The sequence below is a fragment of the Typopeltis vanoorti genome, chromosome 10 (assembly GCF_054136105.1).
Source record: "Typopeltis vanoorti isolate ZY-2024b chromosome 10, IOZ_Tvanoo_1.0, whole genome shotgun sequence".
NCBI lineage: Eukaryota > Metazoa > Arthropoda > Arachnida > Uropygi > Thelyphonidae > Typopeltis > Typopeltis vanoorti.
In genome coordinates this window covers 537,199-557,147 of record NC_143558.1, presented here as the reverse complement: position 1 = coordinate 557,147, position 19,949 = coordinate 537,199, and the positions used below count along the sequence as shown (strand labels likewise).

The 19,949-nt window shown below is 37.1% G+C and overlaps 1 protein-coding gene across 3 annotated transcripts in view; it reads right to left on the bottom strand.

The window, feature by feature from the left end:
- Nucleotides 1–19,949, bottom strand: part of LOC150102123 (tRNA (32-2'-O)-methyltransferase regulator THADA-like) — a 694,369-nt gene that overhangs the window by 250,295 nt on the left and 424,125 nt on the right. For all 3 annotated transcript variants that reach the window (XM_090398691.1, XM_090398692.1, XM_090398693.1), the window contains 2 exons: nt 18,269–18,378; nt 18,050–18,182 (listed from right to left, as the gene is read on the bottom strand). In XM_090398691.1, the coding sequence (XP_090254817.1) occupies nt 18,050–18,182; nt 18,269–18,378 (243 nt within the window). The remainder of the gene's footprint in view (nt 1–18,049; nt 18,183–18,268; nt 18,379–19,949) is intronic.

Here is a 19,949-nt window from a genome sequence, read left to right as displayed (position 1 = left end):
TAGGTTTACTAAAGGAAGGTAATGTTTTAGCAATTTGCTCATATTTTATAACAATGTCACAGCCAAGTTAGATAAAGGGAATGGATACAATATGCTAATGTTGGATTTTTCTAAGGTATTTGATAGGATACTACACAAAAGGCATAAATTGGAGAATATGGGACTGGAATATAAACTCTTGACTTGGATCAGTGAATGGTTGACAGACAGATATCAGAAGGTGGTATACAGTGGGTGTGAATCTACCAGATTTAAGGTGACCAGTGGTGTACCCCAGGGTTCAGTACTTGGGCCATCATTGTTCAATCTATACATTATTGACATTAGGAAGGGACTAACAGGAAATGTTAAATTGTTTGTCAATAATGCAAAGATAGGTAGGGCAATTAGGGATGCTACTGATATTCAGCACTTACAAAATGATTTGAATAGGATGGAAAATTGGGCAAAAGAAAATGGCTATCAGTTTAACGTTAGTAAGTGTAAAGTTATGCACTTTGGTGACGTGATTAGATTTCCAGTGGCATATTCTATTAGCAGAGTTATGCTACCAGAAACTGAGGAAGCAAGGAATCTTGGTGCATTGGTGAATAGGAATTTGAAGATCAAAGGTCACATAACAAAGCTGCAAATACAACTCAGAGGATAATTTCGATGTTGAAGTGAACCTTGACAAGTAAGGATAAGGAAGTCATTTTTCCTCTTTATAAGGCAACACCTGGATTGCTGTGCGCAAATTTGTTCTCCCGGATTCTAAGGGGATAAGGAAGCTGTGGAAAGGGTACAAAGAAGAGTTACAAAGATTATATCCAGATTATGAGGACAGATTGCGAGCATTTGGATTACAGACACCTTAACAGGAGAAAGACGGGTGATATGATAGAGGTCTAAACTTTTGAATGGCTATTACAGGATAGCTTTGTTATGTATTTTTTTTATTATTTTATATCTTCCCTTTCTATCTTTCAATTGCTATTTTACTTCTTCAGATATCGGGCCTAATATACTTACATCTAGGATTGTTTCCTCTTCGGATACTGGCAAATTTATATTATGCTACACCAACCAGTATCCTATAACAGAAAAGATCCTCACTCAGGGAGACAATACTAGATTCTGAGGCGTTCTTACACTATATTTTACTTTAATGCGGCTGTATAGATTCAGACTGCAGTCGTGACCTAAATCTATGATTATATACACTTTCTAATACTTTCCCACCAAAAGAGGTTCTATTTTTATAAGTGGTCATTCAGAATCATAATCAGGCATGACTCAGGTATAGGCAAATAAATCATGTTTATTGGAATATCAAAGAAATTCAGGCATTCAATTTATCTCAATACTAAACATGGAAATTTTGAGTTAAAAGATCAACACACTTTAAATTTAAATCAAAAGTTATTATTATTATTAAACAAGACTTCATGGAGTCAAAGACTCATCTAGGAGGTCCTTTTATCTCACACACATCTCATCATACCGCGTCTTAAACACATTCAAACTCCTTGCAGACACCACACTCTCAGGCAAGGCATTCCAATCACTCACAACTCTGCACGAAAAAAACCTGCCTCTCACACCCTCTTTATACAGTTTCCAGGGATGACGTCTGGTTCTCCCTTGATCTCCCACTATTCTCTGTAGAACTTCTCCACCATTGATCCTATAACAACCCCTTACCAACTTGTAGGTCTCTATCATATCTCCCCTCTTCCTTCTCTCCACTAGACTCTGCAAATTACATCTTTTCAATCTTTCCTCATACTCGACATTCCACAGGTCAGAAACTACCTTAGTCAGTCACCTTTGGACCCTTTCCAACATCTCTTCATCCTTCTGAAAACCAGGTGACCAAATCTGGGCACAATAGTCCATGTGTGGCCTAATCAAAGACTTACACAATGGAACAAGAATCTCCCTACTTCTACACGTTAGTGTCCTCCGCATCATTCCCAGAAGTCTTTGTGTTGTCTTCACAATTTTGGCGATGTGTCCCCTAAATTTTAGATCCTTATCCACTATCACCCCCAGATCTCTTATTTCCTCTACTTCCAACAATATATTCTCACCAAGCATAAAGCATCCCATCTTTGTTTTCCAAATTTTAAAACATTACATTTTGCAACATTGAACTCACATCCACATTTGCTTGCCCAATCACTCAATTTATTCAAGTCTTCTTGCAAGGCCACAACATCTTGACTACTCTTTATGGTTCGTCCCAACTTTGCATGATCTGCAAACAACTGAATATCTCCATCCAAATCTTCACCAATATCATTAATATACAAGTTAAATAGTAATGGCTCTAAAACAGATCCCTGAGGCACTCCGCTAGTGACTTTCCTTTTCCTGGATATTGCAACCCCCATACACTTGTTGATACCTATCAGATAGCCAGTCTCCAATCCAATGCACTAATCTAATATCCAACCCCATCTGCTCTAGTTTGACTGCCAACTTATCATGAAGGACTCTATCAAAAGCCTTCGCGAAATCCAAGTATATTACTGTGCATCCATCTCCTCTGTCCAAGGAAGCAGTCACTTTATTGTAATAAGTAAGTAGATTACTAAAACATGACCTCCCTTTAGAAAATCCATGCTATCCATCAAAGATTATACCATTGTTGTCAACCCAACTCTGGATCCTAGTTCTCACAAGCTTCTCCAACAACTTAACCACAACACCTGACACAGATAGGCCTATAGTTTGATGCTTGAGTTCAATCACCTCCTTTATGAAGTGGCACAATCTTGTCCTCCTTCCACTCTTTAGGGAGTTGACCAAGTGCAAGACTCGTATTAAAAAAATATGTCAAGGCAGGTGTCAACTCTCTGGCACATTCCTTCAGAATACGCGGTGATATATTATCAAGTCCCACAGCTTTATTTACATCTAGTTTACTCAACTCCCCAAACACCTCTTGCTCACTTACAGTCAGTCTCTCCTCCCCATCATCAACTGCTCTTAATCTCTCCATGAAGTCACATTCACAAAATTGAAAGATCTTTATGAACTGCTCATTAAGTATCTCCACCACACACTCTGCAACAGCTGTCTTTATACCATTTCCTCCAATCAATGTCATCCTTCCATAATCATTCTTTCTTTTGCTGGCTACATATCGAAAGAACTCCCTAGGATTCTTTTTGGCTTCGTTAGCTAACTGCTGTTCATACCTCTCTTTAGCTACTCTCACCAACAAAGTCACCCTCCTTGCCTGGTCTTTGTAGACCTCATGAAATTGGTTACTTCCACTTCTCTTATGCTGCCTCCACAATGCCCTTTTTCTCTGTATTGCATGCTTAATCTCTTTATTCATCCATCTCACACCTACCTTATTTAACCTTCTCAACCATGGTATACATTTAGACATTGCATCTACTAAATATTTTTTGAAAATCCCCCAAGCTGCATTGATCTCTTTTCCAGCTAACTCCTCATTCCATGCTACACCTGCAAGCTGTCTCCTGAGCTCTTCATAATCACCCCCCTTTGTAGTTCCACATATACCCTTTTTTCACAGGGGTCCTTGCACTGCTGACAACCACCCAAGTAATCACCTCATGGTCACTTTCACCAATTGGTGGATGATTTGATACCTCATTGATAATTACATCCGCTGATGAGATGACCAAATCCAAGACCCTTAATCCTCGTGTGCCCTCTGTTACATACTGTCTGAGGTAGTTATCCATCAAAAACTCAAGAAACTCATTTTCTTTACTTCCAGTTGCTATCTCTTCATTCCAGTCTATATTGCCATAATTAAAATCACCCATAATGATCACCCTTTTCTTATTTGCTTGGCTTATTTGACTATACATTTCACTATCACCACCATCCACATTACCAGGTCTATAACAACATCCCACCAAGTATTTGATTCTATTCACCTCTATCTCATACCATACGGCCTCAAAACCACTGGCCCCATTTCCCTCTTGCATCTCTACTTTGTATGGACATAACTCTTTCTCTATCATCAATAGGCACTCCCCCTCCCTTTTTACCCCCTTCTATCCTTACGAAACACATCATATCTTTCCATCTCTATTCCTGTCAGGATGTCATCCTCATATAACCATGTCTCACTTATTCCAACAATTTCTGGGTGCACAGACGCAATTAGTGCAACCATTTCATCCGCCTTGTTTCTTATACTTCTAGCATTGGTATACAAACACAACAACTCATTTCTGGATCTACAGCTAGTTCCACTGATACCACTCACTCGATGTGATCTCTCCATGCTGGACTGGGGCCATTTCCCTTTCTGCTTCTTCATTTTAGAACCCTTTGCAATTCCATCTGTTTCCTTTTGATCCCTGATCATCCCATTACTTTCCTGCCTACACATGCTCTCACCTCCTCTTGGAGCATCCACCTTTCTCACGCCGTGTATCCCTGTCCACCCTGAGCCCCCGCGTTTCCCTGCTCTTCTTGCACACCCATTCGCTCATTTTCTATGCTCATACCACTCACTTCCCCCATTCATTTCCACTTTTTCAATCTCTCCTATCTTACTCTCCTGCTCTTCCACATCACTCCCCCTCTCGATCTGATTCATTCTCTCTATTCACTTCTCCACTTTCCAGCAGCAGTCTCTCTAAGCGACTCACACCATAACCACTCAAATGCAGTCCATCGCTCCCATACAGCTCACTTCGTCCCTCAAACTCATTCCACACATTAACAAACTGTACTCACTCCCATCTCCTCACACATTTCAGCCAGAATATCATTCGTAATCCTTGCTCTCCGCCTCATTTCACCACAATCATACCTAGGCAAAACACTGACTACCCTTCCTGTCACACTATTCTCTTTTATCTTTCCAAGCAGTCTCCTGACATTCATTTTGACATGCTCTTTGTTCTCTCTCAAATCATGTAAGACACAGTGACTGATAAATGGGATAGATAGCAAATGATATGGTATTAAGCTAAAATTACCTTCTGCAAGCTATTCATAAGATAATGTAACTAACATTCTAATGTTATTCAGTTACTATAAGTCTACAGTTCTAATCTCGTTATGTCAAATCAATCATACAATCACAAAAGACTTCTTCCAAACAATTCTTCTTATTCTCAAAAGGAGGCTAACTATCTAATTAGAGTCTGTCCACAAAGTTCTTTAGAATAATGTTCATAATTTACATTCACAAGTAGTTTTCTTTCTTCTAAGGAATTCTAAACACAAAATAAAGTAATTCTACTTTACCGAACTTTTTCCGAGTCTTTCAGCACCACATGTACGTCTAGTTGTCTATTGGCTGTCCTTACACCAGCGTAGGGATACGCTATCTTCATAATTACTGCCGATCACGGACTCGATTCTTTGCGTCTCAGGGAACATCTCTATTCCTCTAGATGGGACTCTTTAGCGAGGGCTCGATTCTGCTAGGGGTGGAAAATTTCACCTTCAGCTCTGCGTGGAATCCTACAACATTCTCAGGAAAGCTCGCCATCCGACATCGTAGCACTCATGCTTCATACCCTTTACTCGAAACACTGGCTAACTTCTGAACCAGGAATCAGGAAAAACGATAAGACAGAGAGCCGATACGGCGCTCATTCCCTTATATTCTTCATTCGAGTGCCCCCCATTTTCAGAGTCCCTTTTGCACACGACCTGTATCTTTTCTCCCCTTGGGTTCATCCCTTGCTCTCCCCTTTGCTGTTATACTCTTGTATTCACAGAATTTGCTTCAACGTACTTTCTGCGTAAGCTACTGGCTCCACCATTATGCTGGACACATGTAGTTGTATACTATACCTTCTATGAATTGTTACTTAATATCTATCTGGTGACTCACAATCATTCCATACAGCTAAATTGAGGCTTAAATAATACCAACAAATTCCACTTTTAAGATATTCTCTAATTCGATCTTGGTATGATCACAATAGATTAAAATACATGGTACATAAAATAAAAATGCAATTTTATACATATGTGAAGAAGTTTCACTTTAATTTCAGCTGATGTGCAGGTATTTCTTTTTGTTTGTGTAATTTAGTATGTTAGATCCTGAATGAGTGATTTCTTTGCAAGATTCCTTCATTCAGGATCTAACAGCGTCTCATGAAATTTTTCATTATATCGAAGGTGGGGAGAGAACACGGGGACATTCATGGAAGTTAGTTTGTTCAGAGTCAAGAAAGGAGTAAGAACTAGGTTTTTCTCTCAGAGAGCAGTGAACGAGTGGAATAGTTTGCCTTTAGGGGGCGGTGAATGCATCTAGTGTGAATGAATTTAAGGAAAGGTATGACAGCTGGTTTGGGTGATTTATAGCCTCCCTCAATGAGTCCTTGACTCCCTGGAGGTCTCAGATAATAATAATATCAAGTGCAAGAGCATAGGTTTCTCAAAACTTTGCATGGCACATGTTCAAAGGTGGGTGATGCAGACAACAAGATCTGCTGTGGATCTTGATTTGTAAAATCCAAAAATGTTGGATTAGTTCACAGTTCTCCAGATGTTGAAGAAGTTGACTGTTGATGACCCATTACTTCGGACACCTTTAAGGTGAGAGAGCAGTAGGATGATAACTGGATGTCCACATTTATGGCTGCATAATGCTTGCTTCCATGCTATACGGTGGATGCAAGCTGAATATAATATAATTTATAGATGACAGAGAACGAGTATTAATTCAGGAGAGCATCTTTCGAGCACAACTGGTGGGATTCCATAAGGACCAGAAGCCTTCTTGGTATCCAGATTATACAAGATTCTTCTGATGGCATGCCATGCAATGTTACAGGTAAAAGAAAAGGAGGTTATTTGATTTTGTCATCTATGTAGGAGTCAGATGAGAATAATGGCAAGAGGTCAGTCTTATCTTCAGAGCAAAACAACATGTGACAAAATATAAGTGGAACTATTCAATCTGTAATGAAAAGATCTAAAGTCCTAATTTGTTATCCTCTAATGTTGAATAAAAGTGTCAGAGTTAAGTAGGATCTGATCTTAAAGTGATACTCTCCAACTTTTTTTTTTTTTTTTTTTTGGCAAGTTAATGCAGCCATAATAGATGAGGTTAGGAGAATGCTTCAAAGCCATTGCCAACTCTAAAAAATAATCTTTCTGACTTGTAATGACTTCCTGAGTGAAAGGTGTCCAAAGTGTGGTCTGCCAATCCAAGGTGGATGTTAACAGATATCTGTTTCAAAAAGGAAATACCATGAGTAGGCATTTTAAAATAATTATAATAGTGGAATAAACTCAGGTCCATGTGGTTAGCCTGGTGGCTTTGCACTTTGCAACCATATGCCTGGGGAAGGAGTGTCCTAGGTTTGATTCCCGTCGACAACGTGAGGAACTTAAGGATCTTCCTCAGCCATAGAAAGTTAGCCGGTCTTGGGTGTGGACAGCAGGGTTTTTTACCACAGCTTATCTGGGGTTTTTCATCCAACAAGCAGGCAAACCAGCCCTGTGAACACACAAGGATACAGTCATGAATATTGCCCTTAGAGGATGCAGCAGAGGATTGGCAGACCAGCTGCACCAATACGCCAGTAATCCCTCATTAGGAGGAGACTCAACCCGTCCTAGATGGACAGGATAGGAATAAACTCACATAAAATATTATTATTTCATCTTCTTAATCCTTTACTCTATTACTATTTATGGTGTCAAGGATTTTAATTCTTATAACAGCAATTGGAACTTGAGGATAAGGTGGTTAGCCCTATGCCTCCAGCCATCACTATGTTTCTAGATGGTATGGTCACGAGCCGGTTTGCCTGTTCTGGGGGACGAAAAATCTGAGTTTCCGGGTGAAAAAACACTCGACCTCCACATGAGACTGGCTAACTCACATTTCGTTGAAAGGAACAAGATAAAGTTCCTCACATCACTGATGGAAATCAAATTCAGGTATTTCTGATAAAAGGGCTTTGTCTATACCGACTGAGCTGCGAAAGCTTTAAAACATTATTTAATTAGTACAATTTTTGTCTAAATATCAAATGCATCTTCAGTACATGTAAAAAGCTAACCAAACAATAACTGACAATTGCAAAAGGCACCACCTAAGTAGCTAATGTAAGATAACTAAAAAAAAAAAAAGATAATTAAATTTCCCAACTTATTAAAATAATATATCAACAATAAAAAAAAAAAAAAATATATATATATACATATATATATATATACAATTAAATAAGGGGCTGTATAACTGAGAAGAGACCTTCACATAACCTTTAAAGGAATGCAGAGAAATGACCAGAGTTTCTGATCTAATCTCCAATCCCACCTTCTCACGGTGCACCCTGTTAGGTTTCTACCTGGATACTGAACTGACCGGGATACAACTCCATAGTGGGCAGAGGAAGTAAAAGAGGCAGGAAAGGAAAAGAAGAAAGCATATCAAAAGTTCTTGGAGAATAAGTCAGCTTGTGCTCTTAAGAGAATACAGAGACAAATGTAAGAAAGCTAAACACTGTATAAAACTAGCTAAACAAAAGTCATGGGAAGACTTTGGTAAGAACATAGAAAATAAATATCAAGAAAGTGGCAAAATATTCTGGAGGCTGTTGAAAAAGCTCAAAAATGGAGGAAAGAGTGCTGTAAAAGGAATTAGAGATGATAAAGGTGACATGAAAACTGGAGAAAAAGATATCTTTGATGTATAGAGTAATTACTTCGAAAAATTGCTAAATGAAATAATCAGTGACAGCATAGTGGTAAAAATACTCAACAGGCATGCAATCAGGAATACAAATCCATACTTGAAATACAAAGCCATCAAAGGCCTGAAATGTTGAAAGGCAGCTGGAATAGATGATATGTGACCAGAAATGCTCAAGTATAGGTGTATAAACGTCCTGCAGTGGCTGCACTGCATAGTCCAGAAGGCCTGAACAGAGGGACAAATTCCAGTTGAATGGAGCAGAGGTCTGATAGCAGCCATCTATAAAAAGAGAAATAAAACTGAATGTGAGAATTGCAGAGTAAATCCCTACTGAGTGATCTTGGTATGATTATGCAAGTATAGCTGAAAAATGGTTGAGAAGGTGGGTTTTATAGATGGGTGCTCTCATAGCACCCATCTATAAAAAGGGAAATAAAACTGAATGTGAGAATTACAGAGTAATTTCCGAATGAATGATCTTGGTAAGATTTATGCAAGTATACTTCAGAAACGGTTGAGAAGGATTGTGGAAGGGAAACTTGGTGAAGAACAAGCTGGATTCAGGCCAATAGAGGCAGTCAGGATCAGATTTTCACTTTACAACAAACAGTTGAGAAATCGTGGGAATATAACAAAGATCTGAATTTAAGTTTTGTAGACCTGAAAAAGGCATACAACAAGTTGCCAAGAGGAAAGCTATTCAAAATGCTACAGCAATACTTAGTCTTTATTTACCATATATGTCGGCGTATAAGACAACTCTCAAATACTACAGAACACCCCCTCGAAATCATGGGTCATCTTTTATGGCAAGTATAAAAAGGGAAGCTTAATTTCTTCGATGAACATTTAGGTAGTTACAATACATCGTTATATAAGAAAATAGGCAGTGTTTATAAACAAATCAGATTCATTTTTTGTTACATAAATTTATTTAAAATATTACAATAGATGTAAGTATTAAAAAATAAATAATAATTATTAACTTCAATTTTCATGTTAATTTTCTTCATCATCTGTTGAAAATATTCAAATTCATTGTTTAAATGATCGTCATATGGATCCCAGTCCGAATCCGGTGAACTGATTGTTTTCATTGTCATCAATATCCCACAACAGATCATGTTCCATACCATCCATAAGATTAGAGATTTTTTTTTATGTTCGGCCCATCATATACAGGAGATTGGCTGGTCAACCTATAGTACGTTAGTACCGTATATGGGTGATGGGTTGTGAACGAAGAAGCTTGTTTACATTTGATTTGAATGCCTGTATATTGTATTCCTTGGGAAATATGTCAGCGGGAAGACTGTTCCACAGTACTGCAGTAACAGGGATGAATGAGAAGGAGAAAAACTTGTTCTGTAGGTTTCGAGGTGTACAGTAAAAGGATGTTGGGTGGCAGCTGTACGTGTTCTGATGGGCTTGGTACAGGGTGGGGGAATTATTGATGCTGTTTCAGATGAACCTTTCCCGTGAAAGTATTTATAGAAGATACAGAGACCAAGCGGCTATGTGAAAGTGGGGGGAGCGAGTTGGTTAGGGATGGGTCATTTATTAGTTTAATTGCTCTCCTCTGTATTGAGTAAAGCATTTTGAATGGGGGGGTTTTGGAGCCCCAATCCAGATGTGAGAGCAGTATTCGCGAGCCGGGCGGATTTGTGACTTGTATAGTGTTAACAGCTGTTTAGAGGAGAAGTGGCGTCTTGAGCGAAAGAGAAAACCTAGTTTTTTGGAGGCTGAGGATGCAATGGTTGTGATGTGTTTATGACAGGAGAGGCTTGATGTCAAGGTAATTCCGAGAAGAGAAATTTCGTCTTGTCTGTGAATTTGAGTGTTATCGAAAACAATGCTGGGGGAAAATGGTTCTTTTTTGTGAGAAATAAGACAGAACTGGGTTTTACTGGTGTTAAGTGAGGTTATCGAGGTGAAGTTGACGAGGTTATTTGAGCCCCATTGGCAGATGGCTTGGAGGTTGGACTTAAGGGCAGTGGTGGTTGATGTTCTGTGGGTTGAAGTGAGTTGTGTAGGGTAGGGTTTGTCAAATGAAAGGGAGGAATGTAGTGTGCTGTCATATGCACAACTGTGTATTGGGTTAGAGGTCAACTGAAGTAGGTCATTGATATATAAGGAAGAGGGTCAGTGAGAGAACTGTGCCTTGAAGTGACCCTGGCATTAGTTGGATGGTAAGAGGATAGGGAGCTGTCTACCATCACACATAGTGTGCATCCAGACAGGAAGCTGGCAACCCATCTGCAGAAGTCCTGAGACAGTCCAAATGATGGGAGTTTGCTTAGTAAGCCTTTTTGCCAGACTCGGTCAAAGGCTTTGGAGATATCAAGTGCAACTACTTGGGATTCATCGAATTTCTCCATAGTGTTTGTCCAGTGATGGGTGATGTATGAGAGTAGATCTCCCATTGAATGGCTTTGGCAGAATCCGTACTGGTGATCGCTTAATAGCCGGGTACCTTCAAGGTAGATTAGGATTTGAGAGTTGATGATTTTCTCCATTACTTTAGATAGGACTGAAGTGAGTGAGATAGGGTAGTAGTTAGATGGTATGTCAGTTAGTGATTTGTCACCCTTTTTAGGAATGGGTTGAATATAGGCCAGTTTCCAGGTTTTGGGAAATATACCGGTGGAGTAAGTTCTATATTGCAGAGATACCACACTTTTTAAATGATTTTATTACAGTCTCTACTTTTACTTTATTCCATGCTTTGATCAAAAACATGGAATAAAGCACAACATATCAAGTGATGCAGCGCACATAGATCCACCATTTGTAAATGATTTTTCACCAGTCAACATCCAATTATTCCATTTTTTTCGCATGTGATCTATAAATGGTTTGTTCAAGCAGACGTCTAGTGGTTGCAATGTAGAAGTTAACACATTTTTGTGTTATTTTTTTTATAGAAGACTTTTAGTGCTCTCAGTTAAATGACTACGAAACATATCTCATTCTGATAAACTGCGTTTCTTCATTATACCACCTAGTTGTGTGTTCCACACATTATTTATCCATAATTTCACACAATTTTCATCCATCCATCCTTTTTCATGAAAATTTACAAAAACACCTGAAGGAAATTTTATCTTAGGTTTAGTGTTACGTTTGAAGATGTTCATTGGTTTTAACTTGGTTCCATCAGCCAAACATGACAACATAAGTGTAAAAACTTGATTTTTCATGACCTATACTTCGAACTAGCACACTCTTACTACCTTCAGACTCCAATGTTTTATTGCTTATTATATCAAAGCTCATCGCAGTTTCATCCATATTTACAATATTTGACAATAGAAATTTATGTTCTTGTCTCAACTGAATAACAAATTTATGGAAACTGGTAAATTTGTGGTCAAGATCTGCTGGTGGTTTTTGAGCAATTTTCCTTTTTTGTTGTATTACTAGATTTTGTCTGTTCATAAAACGATTACACCATCCTGAAGTAGCTTGAAATTCTATACTTTCATACAGATTCAATCATTTTAGTGCATATGCTCTAATCATATTTCTTGTAACAAGATAACCATTCTGCCTTTGTTAGAATACCCATTCTGCAACGTGATTTTCCTTTGCCATTTCAATTACGCTTATTTTAAATCTATCTTCATACTTTCTTCAATTTGTTGCTGGTTCCATGATTTTAAATGATAAAAATTTTAATAATCCTAAATTAAAAAAAATGTGAAATTAATAATTAATTAAAATTGGGGCTAATCACTTTTAATTAGGGTAACTCGCATAAATACTAAATCTATGCTATGCAAAAAAATAATGGATATACATAGATATAAAAATAACAGACATAACAACAATACCTAATGTTGCATTAATACAAGAAAAAAGAAAGTGGGAGGGTCTTCTTATACAACCAACATAAGCTTAAAGCCTAAAAATAGCCTATAATTTAGGCCTTGTCTTATACACCAGTCGTACTATATGCCGACACATATGGTAAGTTGGAAGTCACCATTTAGAACTGAAGGAAGTACAGGAAGATGGTTTGACATTAAATGTGGTGTCAGACAAGGATGTACATTATTCCCTCTGTTATTCATTATCTATATGGATCACATTATGAAGGAAAATGGTATTAAACCTAATATCAAAATTGGAAATGTTAATCTCAGCTCTTTATGATGTTGTACTTTTAAATAAATCCAGTAAAAGTCTGCAAGCTTCCCTTACTAAACTGAATAACTGTTGTAATAGCTATGGTATGAAGGTCAGCAATAACAAGATAAAGACAATAAAAATAGGCAGAAGCATTGCAAATATCAACTGCATCGTGAATGGAGAACCTACTGAACAAATAAAACATTTCGGCTATTTAGGCACAATTTTTAGTGAAGATGGTAAATTGAATATGGAAATAGACAACAGAATCAACAAAGCTGGTATGGTAGGAAGTGAACTGAATAAACTGAATAAATTTATATGGAATAAGAGAGAAATTAGTCAAAACACCACATCAGCTGTATACAAGAGAGTGTTCAAACCAATTTTAACTTATGGATCTGAGAGCTGGGTTAGAATAAAACACTTGACCAAAGAGTAGAGACCACAGATATGAGAGTCCAGAGAAAATTTAGGGGCATGAACAGATGGCATCAATGACAATATCATATTAAAAAGTAAGATATCAAGAAAGAACTTGACATTGTTAGCATCCAGGAATGTTTTATCAGAGCTAATCTCAGTAATGAGATTAGCGCTGCTAAAGTTACTAATGATGTAAATTCTTCATATAGTACTATCATAATATCCCTGTATACTCCTTTTGATGATGATGATGACAATTAAATAAAACAAAGTTAGGAAAGATTAGTTGATTTAAAAAGTAATATCGCACATAGAGTGTAGAGACGTAGACATAGAGAAATTTCACGTTTCTTTACAAAGCAGTTCCACGAGGAACCCACTTTTTTTTTTTTTTTTTGAAGGACTCTTGTCTTATTCCAGTGAACTCTATGTCTGATGTTGATAGCATGCTCCACAAGTAAAAATACTCTTCAGGCTCAAGGTATTGAATATAAGATTTGTGTTCTTGTAGCTGAATAAAAGCAGATCTTCCTGTTTGTCCAAAACAAGATAACCCACAAGAGCAATGAATCTGTTAGACACCTGGATATTGAGATGTAGAAGCTTGTCCTTTGGAGAAGTGAGAAAGGTGGAGATTTTTCTGATGGGGCAAAAGGCAACAAAAATATTTAGTGGTTTTAAGACTTTTCACAATGTGCTTACTAATGACTTGCACATAAGGAATAGGAATACAAGTTAATTCTTCTGTATTTAAACAGGTAGGAATATGGTATAGGAGATCAACAACCTTCATTCTTGCATCAAATTCACACTAGAAAAAGAATCATCACAAGGTATTTCCTTTCTTGATATACACATTCAACAAAAACAAGATAGTTCATCTCCACTTTTGTCTATAGTAAACCAACTTTTTCCAGTTCTTACATCCACAATTCATCTGCTCATCATCCATCTCAAAAATATGGCATCATAAAATCTCCAGTATCCAGAGCACACAAATTTTATTCCTCTGAAGAATCTTTAAAACAAGAATTGGAAATTATTAAAGATACAGCCTTATTAAATGGATACAACCCAAAAAAAAAACAACTAAAAAAAAAATCATCAGCCACTTCCGTACACATCAACCCAGACAAGAAGTAGTAGTCCACAAGACTCCTATACCATATATTATTATTATTATTATCTGACACCTCCAGGGAGTCCAAAGACTCATCGAGGGAGGGCATCTGCTCTACAACTGACCGCAACTACACCACCGCCATCTACTACTGACTACCACCACCACCAGTATTTCCCAGACAATCACAAACATCCATGCCCACGGCAGGATTCGAACTCACAGCCTTTTGGCTGGTTAGTGTATCCGCTCGTATTAGCATATGTCTTGGAGAAATTAGTCAAGAGAAAAATACAGGATTGGATAGATGAAAATGGGATACTGTATGGGGGACAACATGGTTGTGTGAAGGGTAGAACTTGCTCACGTTTTATAACACAGTGACCGCTGAACTGGATAAGGGTAATGGTTTTACAGTGATTCTACTGGACCTTGCTAAGGCCTTTGATAGGATACCACATGGAATTCTAATCAGTAAACTGCAGCATATGGGAATGGATATAGGGTTGGTGAGATGGATAGGAGGGTGGTTGATGGAGAGATATCAAAGAGTAGTTTATTCAGGAGTAGAGTCCAAAAGACAGCCTGTGACTAGTGGTGTGTTGCAGGGTTCTGTTCTTGAACCACTACTTTTCAATTTGTTCATTAACGATATCGGAAAGTATCTGAGAGGAAGTATTCACTTGTTTGCTGATGATGCAAAGTTGGGTAGAGCAATAGTGAGTCCACAGGATGTCAAAATTTTGCAACATGATTTGGATAGTTTGGAGGACTGGGCTAAGGAGAATGAATGTCAATTTAATGTGGCAAAGTGTAAGGTTATGCATTTTGGGGTGAAAAGAGGATTTGGGAGTGTTGGTGGATAGGGAGTTGAAGTTTAGGGGGCACATTGCAAAAGTAGCTAAATCAGCTCTCAAATCACTTGGTTGCTGAAAAATACTTTAACAAGCAGAGACAAACAAGTTATTGTTCCTCTGTATCGAGCCTTCATAAGACCCCATCTAGACTATTGTGCCCAGATATGGGTGCCAGGGTTTCTTCTTGATGGGGAGGAGGTGGAGAGGATCCAGAGACAAGTGACCAAGATAATAGCAGATCTATGGAATGAACCTTATGAGAACAGGTTGAAGATTTGTGGGTTGCAGAAATTGGTTGACGGGTAGAAAAGGGGTGATATGATTGAGACATTCAAATTACTGAAGGGTTTCTATAAGATTAATTCAGAAGATATTTTTGAGAATAGGACTGGTGGTGGGAGGACAAGGGGTCATACATGGAAGCTGGGCAAGAATGTGGTTAGCAAGGGTGTTAGAGCTAGGTTTTTTATTCGGAGAGTGGTGAATGAGTGGAATAAGCTGCCAGAGTCTTTTGTGGGTGCCATGACTGTGAATGAGTTCAAGGCGAGGTACGATAGATACTGTGCGAATGCCGAATAGTTGTTCTTGACATGATGTTAGGGCCTCCCTCGATGAGTCTGTCGACTCCTTGGAGTTGCCCGCAATAATAATAATAATAATATATGAAAGGCAATTCTCAATGTCTGTCAAAAATTATGAAGAAATACAAACACGCTGCTACCTATAAACCAATCAACCAGATTCACAATTTGCTACCTTCTCCAAAAGACAAACTCTCACCTATGAAGCTACCTGGCGTAGAAGAAGTTTCACGTTTTTATAAGATGTCGTACTACGGACAAACAGGATATAAGTAAATGAATCTCTGAACATCAAGACCACATCCTTCTGATCAAACCACACAAATCTGACCTCGCTCAGAAAATGGAGTTGAAAATCCAAACCGTAGGATCCAATGGAAAAATGTCAAGCTGCTACATAGATCCTTATATAAACATGAGTGCTTATATAAAGAAAGTGCCGAAGCCTTACATCACAGACCCAATCTTAACTGTAAAGACTGACTCAATATCCCATAGGTCTGGGAAATTATTATCTTCAATTGTATAAAATAAATTCATCAGATATATTTTAATTTAATTTTAATTTACAGCCGAATATTTTCAGCCCTCAAACATGCTACTGTATGCATAGAGAGATTCCAATGTAAGCATGTGCACTAACTGTTCTTCTGAATGTAATTTCTAGTATTGCTTGCAAATATGTGTGAATATTTAGTAATGACTGAAACTAATGATTTACTTGAGGGTAGGTTGAATAATCCGTTTATATTGCTCGACCCACCTTCCCCTTAGGCTATGATCCAATCAATACACAAATCAGAACACTTCAGTAGCTCCTTAAAAAAGGTCACTTCTTGGCTTAGTGAAATTACAAACAAACTAAAACCCTACAATTCTAGGCCACAATCTTGATATACAGATTACCAATAATCCACAAACATAATGTACCAATATGTTCTATTAGGAATGGCACTGATTCACACACACATACAAATTAGCCAAACTGCTCTACAAATATATTGACAACATCCCATAAAAAAAGCTCAACCTATTTCAAAGCCAATGAAGAAAACTGCACACCCCAATATGCTGACATAATAGTCAGCTAGTCTCAAAGAAAATTCTATAAAAAAAAATAAAGGGGACAGTCATGCTCTCTACTCTCTTCCCAATGACTAACTACTTAATGGAAACTTTCAAAGAAAAAATCTTGAAACTCTGCCCTCTCATTAACTCACTGTTTGGCTACATTGTGTAGATGATATGTTCTCCATTTGTATACATGGCCAGATGCTTACAATTTTTTAACACATCTGAACAAACAACATCCCTGGATCTAAGATGAAAAGCTAAAAGGCTATTTTTTTCTGGTGAGGTTGATATAAGTTAAGGGGATAAAAATCCCTTATTGTTTTTCAGCCAGTAAGCGAAACTAAGATCGAACACTACGATCTGTAACGTTTCATGCCGACGAACTGTCAGCGTATCCAAGCGTAAGTGACCACTTGGTAGTGCCACACCACGGCAACTCGTTGCAAAGGTGAAGCAAGCTTCCTCACTGTTCTTGATATTTTCTCATAATGTAAAACACAGCTCTTGAGAGATGTAGTACTGTTTTACATTATGAGGAGAGATCACTACCCAGACCGGTTTCAACCTTTTTTGAGGTCTCATCAGTGAGTAGCTAGACCTAGTTAATATCAGAGTTTAAGTGAAGAAAACTTACATACTTTTGCTCTACGATTGACCGAAAGGTGTGTCACTATATTACATTATAACATAGTATAACTAAGATGAAAAGCCAAAAGGCTGGGATACGCTGACAGTTCGTCGGCATGAAACGTTACAGATCGTAGTGTTCGATCTTAGTTTCGCTTACTGGCTGAAAAACAATAAGGGATTTTTATCCCCTTAACTTATATCCCTGGATCTAGTTTACCTTAGTAAAGGAAAACAATAACAGCTGCCAATTCAGGACGCTAAGAAACTACCAAGATCTCAAGGAATAAAACTGTCCCCCATTTGAGAAACACTCATCCTCTGAACTTTAGTCAAACAACCAAGACTTTCCATTAGTCAACTAACTATTTAGGACTAGGCTCAACTTTGGCTGCCATGCTTTAAACTCATTTACTCATTGTCAGTACCTGATGAAGGCAATTTGACTTTGCCTGAAATATTGGAAGTATTCATTAAATTTATTATAATTAATAATTAGTTTATGTTATAATTTATTTAAAAAAAATACGTTCTCATATTGTCATATCTTACTTTTTGCTCCTCTTAAAAAGAAAACATTTACCTGAACCATAAAGGGCACCCCAGCACTTCGTCTAGTTGGGCAAAATTTAAAAGTTGCTGCTTTGCCCTTGATAACTGAAAAAATCTCCTCTAACCAAATGCTAGGTAAATTATGCACATCAGGAATAGGTGTCCTGAAAATATGTGGAGAAATAGTGCTTTATTATAGTTAACACATTCACTTTAATTCAAAACACTCTATAGAAATAATTAAACGTACCTCCATAATTTATTACACAATTTACAGAATCCTACATAAGCTTGTTCAAATGCTCCTCTGTGTTTCACTTCAGCTAACTGATGCATAAAAAACTGTCCTATCTCCAGAATCTATTAGCATAAGAAAGTCAAAGAAATCAGATTATAAATTACAGAGGAGAGTTACAAATAAGTTTATCTTTAATCATTAACTGTGATAAGTTTATGCTATTTGGTGATACCTAAATAAATGGAAAAAAATGCATAGATATATACATAAGTTAATCATTTCTAAACTTAATACACTACAGAAGCCACCCCCACCCTCTACAAAAAAAAAAAAAAAAAAAAAAAAAAAAAATCTTGTTTTAAGATACTAGGCTGAAATAGGTGAGATCATGACTACATATTAAATGATTTATTTTGTGTTTAGTGTTACAGTATTTAACACTTAACAAAAGACAAAATGGGAGATATTTCAAGTAGAATGATATGAAAAATTTTCAAAATTGGATGTTGGATAGTGAGATTTATTTGTGTTTAAGGTACCAAAACAAATAATAAATGAAATCTTTTACATCAAGAGAAATGAAATTTCTTCAATTTTCTTCATGTAATTAGAAATAACATAAAAAAAATTACTCTTGTTGGAGAAAAACAGCACAGTGGTAAATAAATCAGACATACAAATTTTGGGAATTCAGAGGTATTGTAAAATACCTCAGAATTCCCAAAATACTTATATATACTCTGGTTGCTTACATTTTATAGTGGGTTACTTATACAGCTAAACATAATACTCGTACAGTTTTATTTAATTGTAAAGGTAGCAAAATAGTTAAGGTGATGACGAGTACTTGCAGGATGATTTAAATAGCAGACATAAGGGAGGTATCACTTCTCTTTATAAGGCCGTTATATGGCTGCAACTGGATTACAGTACTTAGATTCTTCATTTCTTTATTTATTATTTTTAATATTTCTTTATTTATCTGTATTTCTTGGGAATAAAAAATTGGTGGAGGAGTAGAGATGAGTGATTAAGATTGGTGGGTGCTGAAAATCAAAAAAATTAAACAACATTGAAGGTATGTGGAGAATGGAATCTCTCCTGATATGAAGTAATGACACAGATTGAAGTATGCCTACGTGATTAAAAAAAAAGACTGAAGCACATGTGTACTTGTAAAAAAACACTTATATAATTAAACATTATAGTTCTTAATAATTTTTTAGATTTTTGGCATGGAGAGCCCATTGTTAAACTCAAGATTTGGGTGATGCCCAAAGTGCTTCAGAACTTTCTTTAAAGAAATATCTGTGTAGAAATTTGGCATTTCCAAACCATCCAGTGGCTAGTATTAGTAATCCCATGTTCTGCTATATGTGATTTATTCTGTTTCTTGCAAGATATGTAGTACTGGTGTTCAGAAAGGTGCACAGAAATCTTGGACTGTTTGTTCAAAGTAGAATAACTTGCATTCATAATAGAGTTGAAAATTAAAAAATTAAACAACAATGAAGTATATGGAAAATGGAATCTCTCCTTATATGCAGTCTGAGACAGCCAGGTAAAATACTGATACTATTAGGATCAACTGAAGTGTGTATGCGTGTGTTTAAAAAAAAATAAATAAAAGAGAGAGAGAGAGATTGAACCATATGTGTACATGCAATAAACACTTATATAAATAAACAGTATA